Source organism: Sebastes umbrosus, chromosome 15 (genome assembly GCF_015220745.1).
Source record: "Sebastes umbrosus isolate fSebUmb1 chromosome 15, fSebUmb1.pri, whole genome shotgun sequence".
Classification (NCBI taxonomy): Eukaryota; Metazoa; Chordata; class Actinopteri; order Perciformes; family Sebastidae; genus Sebastes; species Sebastes umbrosus.
The window spans coordinates 11,558,400-11,568,386 of NC_051283.1; the positions used below are offsets into that span (position 1 = coordinate 11,558,400).

General features: G+C 43.2%; 2 protein-coding genes across 3 annotated transcripts in view; both read right to left on the minus strand.

The window, feature by feature from the left end:
- trit1 (tRNA isopentenyltransferase 1) overlaps positions 1 to 1,395 on the minus strand; it is a 48,134-nt gene extending 46,739 nt beyond the window's left edge. Inside the window, exon 1 of one of the 2 annotated variants that reach the window (XM_037795379.1) lies at positions 1,133 to 1,395. In XM_037795379.1, the coding sequence (XP_037651307.1) occupies positions 1,133 to 1,294 (162 nt within the window). In that variant the 5' untranslated portion in view covers positions 1,295 to 1,395. The remainder of the gene's footprint in view (positions 1 to 1,132) is intronic. The other variant, XM_037795378.1, reaches the window with a different exon arrangement.
- A 581-nt stretch (positions 1,396 to 1,976) lies between these two features.
- On the minus strand, positions 1,977 to 9,723 carry myclb (MYCL proto-oncogene, bHLH transcription factor b). The gene is made up of 3 exons (XM_037795377.1): positions 9,405 to 9,723; positions 7,286 to 8,005; positions 1,977 to 5,287 (listed from the first exon to the last, which is right to left on the minus strand). The coding sequence occupies exons 2-3, from the start codon at positions 7,959 to 7,961 to the stop codon at positions 4,500 to 4,502; spliced, it is 1,464 nt and encodes a 487-aa protein (XP_037651305.1). The 5' UTR covers positions 7,962 to 8,005; positions 9,405 to 9,723; the 3' UTR covers positions 1,977 to 4,499.
- Positions 9,724 to 9,987: the final 264 nt, after the last annotated feature.

Below are 9,987 nucleotides of genomic sequence, written 5' to 3' on the forward strand. Positions count from 1 at the left end.
GAAAGACACTCTGTGCTGCATCATGTATTTAAGAGGATGTTTGTCTTGTTGTCTCAGGGACCTAAGGTGTTTTTAGTGTTGGATACGAGTCAGTGCAGACCTTTAACTGTTCCTGGAAGAGGAATAGTCGAATTTTAGTGACTATTTACAGTCATTTTCACAGTTTAGATGACAGCCTGCCAGCTTGTATTCAGTTATTTACTGCAATGTACTGTACTTCTTCAATTTAATAGTGATTATTTACACAATACACTTTATGGTTACTACTTCTGTCTGGCTTGTATAGTACCTTTTATTCTTATTTTTCATGCTTCATATTGTATATAGCAGATGTCTAAAATGCGTAGTGTATTCTAGTTACTTATCTATGCATCCAGTCTTGTACTTCTTTTGCCGCTGTGACATTTCAGACATATCTTATCTTTTAATTATCATAGAAATTAACTTCAGGATTTCACTGAACAGGCTTGTATGGTGACGTCACACAAAACTAGCAATAACAATAATGTTCTCTAAATGGTTTGCACCTCACTCCCTCACTAAACTTGAATAAATCATCTCAATTGAGATACCTTGCATCTTGAGATCACATTGCCATGCATGTCACTGAAAGCCCCAAAAATATTGAATTATAGCCCTGTTGTTGTCTTTTTAAACTATATGACCAAGAGATATAAGATAGGAGGACAGAAGGAGAGGAAAAAAGTACAGCTGATATGAGTTGTTATAATAATGTTCTCCATTTCCTTTGTGTGTGTGTGTGTCTTTATATCTGTCCTTTAAGAGATACATACTAAAGAAAGACAGACTGTGTATGTGCATGTATGTTAATAGGATGTTTGTCTTGTTGTAGGGATTTAAGGTGTTTTAGTGTTGGATAGGAGTCAGTGCAGACCTTTAACTGGTCGTGGTAGAGGAATAATCGCATTTTAGTGACTATTTACAGTCATTTTCACAGTCTGACTTGTGATTTAGGCTATATACGACAGCCTGCTAGCTTTCTATTCGGGTCTGCATTCATTTAACTGTTGTTATTCTGCTCTACTCGACTTATTTCAGTCCTAAGTGTGTCATCAGGAGCATTATTATGGCTGCCATGTCGAGGACTCCCTCGTGTTGACAGTCTTCCTACCTGCATGGAGTCAGCGCTGATTATCTCTCCCTGAAGCCGTCTTCCGAGCTCCACCGCCAGCTTGGACTTCCCGGTACCGGTAGCTCCCAGAATCACCACTAAAGACGGTAACATCGCTCTCCTTAAGGCTCTGCACTGCACGCTGCTAGCGGCCGCCGCCATGATGCTGCTTCCTCTGAGCACCAGCTGACGGCACCGCGCAGGCGCAGTGGGTATCTGGAGGTGAGAGGAGGGCTCTGTTACTAGGCAACAGGCAGCCGTTACTGTGGCAACATTGATTGATGGGGGTAATGTGTGGAATGGTCTTTCATCTTATGAGCCTTTAACTAAATGTAATTATTTTAACATTTGAGCCTCACTGGTTTAAATTAAACACTCTTGATTGGTATCAGCAGCTTTACATGTTAATGAACTATAATCAAAAACCAGTTCAATCAAGTCAATAAGGTGTCTTATCTCTCCCTTATTGCTGCATTTGTGAAACAGATCAGATTGTTGATAACAATTTGTAAAAATGCCTTTTCCATAGAGGTTTTGCATGTGTAGTTATAATTTGTCTCTATGGAAACTGTTGGGAGCTCTGCAGCAAGGATGCTCGTTGCCATGGCAAAGATGCCAGGATCAGTTACCTCGGAGACTGCTCAGAACAAATGGCGGTTGGGGGAGAGGGAGATGTGTGTTCACTCATACAGGTGGTTTGAATGGGAAATAAATGTGTGCAATATAATAAAACTCATTTAATTGTAGCTGTGTGCAGCTATAAATTAAACAACAAATACACTGTATAGCTAGATGATTATTATTGTGTGTGTGAAAGAGACAAACAGATGAAGCAAACAGGTCATTTATGATGTCAAACCATGAATTTATTATTTTTCTGACTTACTCTTCATACATAGAGGCTTATGAGGTACAGAAAAAACAAAGTGCTGAAACAAGGCTCCAAAATCACCATAGTTAAACTCCCAAAAATAAGTAAGCAACGTCCACCGTGACTGTGCCAACAGCAGAGACCAGTGACCAACACAAGTCAAACAAATTAAAAAAAATTGGGCAAACCACTGCTGTGGGTGCACCCATATTGAGAAAAAAAATCAGGGCTAATGGTGGTTTGTGCTGAATTAATTAGCAGAAAAAAATATTACAGCTGATTTAGAAGAAGGAAAGGAATATTAATGATATCCTGTATTCGTTCAGGTACATCTTGATTCCCTTGATGCTCTCTTTCTGTCCGTGTGGGTCTGGCATTATGTTACAGCATATTATAGCAGGGGGGGGTGTTTTCCTCGAGCACAGCCTTTGGCTCCATCACAAGAGCTACAGGCTACGTGGGAGTTTCCTGAGTGCTGGTAAGAGCAGAGCATGCTACTCGTCATGACCGAGTCATTTACAGTACTCGATCCAGGGCTACAGTGTTCTCTGTTGCATGGCTTATGGGAACAATAGGGAGCACCAGGTTTGCAAAAAAAAAAAAAAAAAAGCAGAGAGAAAGCAGTAAGGTCACTAAAGGCTACACACAGCCAGAAGTTTAATCGGCAGATCCTCTTATGTCGCCCTCCCTCCTCACCACCCGCGCCAGATTTAAGAGAGAGCTACAGCTATAGTGATTGGATTGAATACAGGAGCGTTCAGGTGCTTTCCACCCCACAGAGAAAAAGCAGACTACACATGCCAATTTTCAGCACATAACCACCAATAAAGCCCTGCCAGCTACAACAACAAAAACAGTCATTAGCTCACACTGAAACACAACTCGGTAGGAAAATATAGTATAAAACTTTTGTCAACTCTTGACTTGTACAAATAAAAGAAACCCCAGAGACAGAAAACGCAATGAACAGTAAAGAAAACAAACAGGCATTGCAAAAAAACAAACAAACAAATGTGGTGACAAAGTGTCTAGTGTGATCAATGTTCAGTACGTGTTTTATTTTGACTCTTTTTTCATAATCATTTTATTAACAAAAATAGAAGCTTTGAGTTATCTTTGAAAAGCCAGCAAGCTTGGCCCCGGTTTAGGACGCGGGGCCGAACAAAAACTAGGATGAGTATAGTAGACAGCTCTGGTTTTGGTTTGGAAGGGACTGTACAGTCAGGGTACTATATACATAACATCCAACAGGATAGTCTACGTACATTGAAAGGCTTCTATAGGCATTACATCAAATGCAAAACAATTTACAAATATATCAGACAGCAAGATGAAAGAAATGTACAGTTGGACCTCACTGGGCTTCATCTCAAAGCGAAAAAGTTGGCATTTTTGATGTTGCTTAAAACATACAGATTCAAATTTAAGCCATTCTCTAAGAGTTTCTTTTGGTTGATGGTTTGAAGCCAACATTCACCTTTTGGCTGGTCTCCATGGCACAACAACAATAAAGAGAAATCTTGGTTAAAGATCTTTATAGTGTTTTTTTTTAGCAGATATTGATTGAAAATAGGATAAATCTCAAACAATGCCTGTATGGCAACATATTTTTCTCCAAATGATGCTACAAAACTGGTCGTTACTGTTCCGGCATGGTTGCTGCTGTTGAAGCATTTATGATGCAACACTGAATGGAAAACCTGCAGGCACAGAAGTTAGGACTTAAACCTGAGCTATTCCAGAGGTGCAGAACAGTTGTGACATCGCTGTTGCATGGCTCAATACAGTCCCACTACAGCTCCCTGCGTTCCCATGATCAGCAAGCATAAAGCTAGAAGCTGAAGAGGAACAAAGTGTGAAGAAAAGAACGAGATGCTATGGAGAATGAGAGAAAAGAAAGAAAAATGGAAAAGAGCAGAAAACAAGGCACAAAAAAGTGCAAGTTGTAGATATGCAGAGCGCTAAGGAGCAGGAGACTGTAAAGAAAACTAATACAGAGAAACTTCAGGGGCTTTAGACTGATGACAGGCAGAAAGAGGAGACATCTCTGCTGTGCACCATCACAATCAAGGAAACGTCTGACCAGACCATGCAGCAGTTAGACAGCACAGTTGTAGCAGTTTATCAACTAGAAGCTGCTGCATTCACAGCAAGTCTTCCCGTAGCAAGCAACGGTTTTTTAACATTTTTTTCAGCAAGGGGAAATATAACAGTTTGACAAACCTATATTGAGTAACCATGGACATGTTAATCTGCCTGTAAGATGCCCCCGTAAGATCAGTCCCTAGCTCGCTGTCCTGATCGGCCTCGTCAATCACTCAGAAGCTAATGTGCAAACCACAAAAATAGAAAACAAAAAAAAATAAATCCACCCGCACTATTCCAACGTGACCAATTCAAAGTGAACATTAGTGTCTTTTCTCCTTCATGTAGCTCAGTTCTGTGAGTGTACGTGTGTGTGGTGACAGCCGACCCTCCCCCCCCCACCCCCGTCGCTCAGGAGCGTTTGAGCAGCGCCAGCCTCTGCAGCAGCTGCAGCTGCCGGGATTTCAGCTGCTTCCTCTCCTGAGCCTTCTGCCTCTCGCTGACATGCAGCTGCTGCAGGTACTCTGTGGCCCGCGTCAGGATCGCCACCTTCGGCGTCTTGGGGCAGTCCGCTAGGCCCGGGATCTCGTCCCGCAGCGACAGGAAACGCGAGCGCAGGTCATTCCGTCGCTTGCGCTCTAGAAAGTTGTGCGCCTTGCGCTTGTCCGTGTCCTCGCAGTCGGACGACTGGGGGCTGGAGAGGTGGCAGAAGGAGTGGGGCTTCGAGGGGGAGCTTTGGGAATGGGACGCCGAGGAGGAAGAGGACGAGGAGGGAGGAGACGAAGGTGATGAGGAGGAGGTAGGCGAGTAGGCGCTGAGGGTAGGCGACTCCGACCTGACTCCAGTCGCGGTCCCATGAGACTTCCTGTCTAAGTTCAGAGGGGCGTGGCCGGGCCGCGGCTGGTGGTAATGAGAGTTCTGGTGCGGCTGGGTGACCTGGGAGGACGCCTCCTGCCGTACCCTCTTCCGAGGCGGCTCAACTGGCGGAAGTGTGTCCGGCGAGGGGGCAGCGTAGTTGTGCTGCTGTTGGTGGATGGAGATGTGGAAACGCTTCATGCCGGGGTCCATAGGGTCAGCTCGCACCGTTATGGTCACCGGTTTGCGAGCGTTGACCAGTCGACGAGGTTTGCGTTGCTGCTTGTGCTCCACTGTCACCACGTCGATCTCTTCTTCATCCTCATCTTTGTCATCTTCATCATCTGGAAGAGCAAGACATGCATGTATTAAATTATGTGCTTATATAAAAAAAATACATGGTTAATGACTGCAGGTGACAGCTGGAAAGATGAGTCACATAAGGAGCCACCTCCCTGGACACACTCACTGCCTCCTTCAACCAATTAAATGTTTCTGTAGAAATGAACTTCACTCATAATGATCTCACAACACTGTCAGCTTCCTCTCTCCACTCATGTGGACCGAGTGAGGATGAGAGAGACAGGTTAGTTTGAGAAGCACTCAGGTGCAAATCAACAACTCTTCCCGTTAAAAATGAGCTGACTAATAATCAACGCTGCGCACGTTTAAAACCATTTGCTGCTCTATTTACTAGAGTGGAAACAGGGTATTAAACACGAGGAGAGGTCTTATCGACTTGATTCCCGCCAACTGACAAGACTCCCGGGAGATTTTCAATTCTCTTGTAAATTGAAACACACTTTTAAAGTAATTGCACCTCTGCGGATTTGACTGCTCAGAAAAGTAGTAATCTCTATATGAATAACAGTAAAGAGGGGACGGACAAAGAGATTTGCCTGCCGATTATGTACAACAATCCTTATATGTCATCTTATATCACAAAGCAAACACAATTGATTCCCTCAAATAGCCCCATATGGCTCTTTATTGGAGCTTACATGCATTTACGATTGCTCATTCTCCTCTTCTTTGAGCGCACATTACCCCCTGAAACGGTGTGAAACATGGCCTCAAACTCAGGTCAAAGAAATTCTGCACGCCTAGCCGACCTCCTAAAACGGCTAATCCCGCTCTATTCACAGCCCGGGCTGGCTCGGACCAAATCCACCCCACTGACACAATTGGCGCTGCAGCCTGTTGGAGTGGAGGAATGCAGCAACAAGTTCCCTTTGTGACATTCCACACACCATTATGCATGGTCCGAGCTCAACATCACATGGCAGCCTACATACCAATCTCAATCATATGGGTTCACGGAGTAGAAATTGGGGGGGGAAAAAAATGTAATCTGGAGTCAGGGAAAATTTTGGCTAGACAATAATAATAACTAAAACAGCGTTGATTTTCTTTCCCCTCCAAATTACATGAAGTTCCAATAATAATGAGTAATGAATTCATGTCAGATCTGAGCCAGCTAGGGACTGCTGGGGAGGATATTGTTATCATAAGTCAGACTGGAGGAACAGGGAGAGAGAGGTAGCAGCTGGTCTGCTGGAGCCATGCCAAGCAGCAGATGTTTCAATGGGCGTGTCGCTCTCAGGGCTTGAAGCATGTGTTGCATGCACCAAGGTAACGCAATGCAGTCATCATGTGCCATGCCAACCCCTTTTTTTTTTTCCAGATAATGGGCTAATCAAAGTAAAAACTAAAATGAAAGAAAGAAGCATGACATTCTGATGTCAAATAAAGTCCTATAAGTCACACTTACAAAAAAATACTTTGTGCAAGCAAATAGAAAAGTAAAATTAAAGGAATATTATTGAAATATCATGAGAAAACTACCATAAAAAGGTGCCATTATGGTCACTAAACCCACTACAAATAAGGATATAGTAACAACCATAAAGCTTACTTCAGCACAGACAAACTAGAAGTCAAAGAACAGCTATTATAGGAATATACAGAATATACAGAAAAGCCCCTAAGTTGCATATACTTTGTGCAAGCAAATAGAAAAGTAAGTGTAAAATGAAAGGAATATTATTGAAATATCATGAAAAAGCTACCATAAAAAGATGTGGCTAACCATAAAGCTTACTTCACCACAGACAAACTAGAAGTCAAAGAAGATATGTTATAGTAATATACAGAAAAGTGTTGCATATTCCGTCTGTCACTGACCTGATGAGTCTAAAAAACTACCATAAGAAGGTGTGATTATGGTCACTAAACTCACTACAAATAAGGATATAGTAACAACCATAAAGCTTTACTTCACCACAGACAAACTAGAAGTCAAAGAAGAGCTATTATAGTAATATATGTTACATGTTACTGACCTGATGAGTCGGTGTGAGAGTCGGAACCAGAGGACACTTGCTTCTTGCATCCACCGGTTAACGGGAAAGTGAGCACCGCAGCTGGGTCCACGCAGTCCGCAGCTAGTCCGCTGAGAGCCGAGGCATCTCCGGGTGCACACTGCTGAACCCTCCCCGGAGATGTGACCGCAGAGCCGGCTGAGACTTTCGCCGCAGCGCTCCCGGTCCCGGTCCCCGTCCCGGGACAGCTCCCTCCTACAACTCTCTCCAGCTGCTGTCCTGCAGAGAAGCCGCTCCACATGCAGTCCTGGAGGATGATGGAGCTCAGGTTGCCGAAGGAGTCGCTGGCCGTGGCGGTGAGCTTGCAGGGCAGCTCCTGCTGCTGCTGCTGTTGCTGCTGCTCATCCTCCTGACCCAAGAACTGAGACACCCACTCCAGTTTGTCCCCCAGAGACGGGTGGTGCAGCAGCCCGACCCTGCTGCCTGCAGACCCCTCCACCGCAGCCCGGATAGGAGACATGGGCGGGGTCGGCACCAGCTCGAATTTCTTCCATATGTCCTCACTGGGAGCTGTGGTGGACTTGAAGAAATCCTCGTCCGGGTCGTGGTGGTCGTCGTAGAAATAATGCTGGTAGTGGTCGAGGTGGTCCATGTCCCAGTTTTCATACCGAGGCGCGGTGGAGCTAATGCCCGGCATGGGGGCTGCAGGCAGGGGGGTGAATCACTCCCTGGTCCCTCTGTCTGCATGGAGAGGAAACATTTTTTATATCTTATACTGTATATTTTCTTAATATATATTCCTAATATGCCCTTGTACAAAGTATTTCTTCTTTATAATTGTAATGTATAAATGTAATGTAACTTATTATTTTAATGGAGCTTCCCAGCAAAAAGTATTTCACACGTTTGTACCTGTACAACCTGAATCTTGATAACAGGTAACAGGATCAGCCATATTCTCATCATATTAAATCACACCCACTGTCTGTGGACATGTTGGGGGGTGATTTTGTGGCCATGTTTAATAATGCAGCTATTTTGGATGTTTCTTCCAGTTCAATATTATCCTATAATAAACAATCAAAGAAAAAAACATCCACTCCAAGTGTACCAGATTAAGTGCCCCCTGCACTTTAAATCATTTATATGTACAAAAATGTGCACTTTCCTATTTAAAAAGGCAACATTTCATTGATATGTAAATATAAAATATAAGATATATATATGTAAATATAAATATATGATTCTTGAACATGCTCTTGTCACTCCCTGTTCCCTCTGTCTGCATGGAGATAAGAGGTATAACAGGATCAGCCTTATTCTCATCATAATAATCACACACCCCCTGTCTGTGGACATGTTGAGTTGATTTTGTGGCCATGCGTAATAATGCAGCTATTTTGGATGCAACAGCTCAATATTATCCTACAATTAAAAAGAAACACATCCACTCAAGTGTACCAGATTAAAAACACCCACTAAAGTGCATCAGATAATCTGTGTACCTGTAGCCTATCAGAAAAGAACATGGTGTGCCAATTAAGACTTACAACCAGTGTCCTTATAAGGTCACTGGCAACTATTATACGCATTGGAACAAAAACTGGTGATTTCTCAGGAAAAACAAACAAACACAGAGTATCCTTTAAATGCTCAAAATGTTGCAAAGTTAATAGTTAAACCACTCGGTGTGTTTTTGCTGCTGAGAAGTTCCAAGTTTCGCAACAGTGTTTCATTACATAACAGTGCTTTAGTAGTATACTGTGACAGAGAGACAGAGAGAGAGAGAGAGAGGAGGAGAGAGGAGGGGTTTCTATTTTCTGCTGACTGCTCAGCAGCAAATAGAGTGATTAAATTAGATTGAAATAGATTAATTGGATGGACAGGTAGCCTACTAGTCCTGCCTACCAATGAACATGCTCAATTGTATGTAAAGTAGTTTATATTTTGCTCCTCCTCAGATTCAACTCTCAAGCTCAAAGCTCAAAGAATTCAGCTGCGACTAACAAAAAAAGCGCTGATCAGTTAATTAAGCAGCTGGGAAGAAAGCTGCAAAAAAAAAACAACTTTCACTCATTAAGCCAACCCTGTGTATTAAACATCCTACCACGAGAGAAGTTGAAATAAAAAGAGTTATTACCTGGTGTTGAGAGTGAAAAACCTGCCCGCGTCTTCATAGATCCGCCGTGCGCAAAAAATATAAAGTGTCCAAAAAGCAGCAGCAGCTACGATGTACGCGTAAAACTGCCTCCAATGTGCAGCCGCTGGGTGTCTTTTTTTTCCTGGTTGTAAACAGTAGTTGAAGGTTGAATGAGTCCGTTTGGTCGCAGTCAACGCAGCTCAGACGGGTTGGATGGATAGGCTTCGGCTGTGGTCACTTTCTTTGCCGACTACTGCACTATATGATCCGGGTGAAGGAGAGTTGGCTGTTATGCATAAGAGGCGGGTCGTAGTAGGAGAGCCACGCCTGCTGTTTAAAGGTGCAGTACACACACTCAACATGATGCTCTGCAGAGGGGAATCTTATGAGAGCAGCACTAGAGGAGGATTATATGACACCGATTTCATAAAATGACACTCTTCTGCTTTTGCAGTAATTATTATTATGCAAACATAATAACAACGTGTGCATGTGTGTGTGTGTGAGTGGAAGAGTGGAAATGCACGAACATGTGTGTTAAATCATCATGCTGCATGAAAAAAAAGTCAAAATGAGTAAATAA

What these genes read in the sequence shown, in the direction of transcription:
- myclb (XM_037795377.1), bottom strand. Translation starts at nt 7,961, where the DNA reads ATGCCGGGCATTAGCTCCACCGCGCCTCGGTATGAAAACTGGGACATG. An exon ending in CTCTCACACCGACTCATCAG is followed by an intron (nt 5,288 to 7,285) that starts GTCAGTAACATG and finishes TTGCTCTTCCAG; the next exon opens with ATGATGAAGATGACAAAGAT.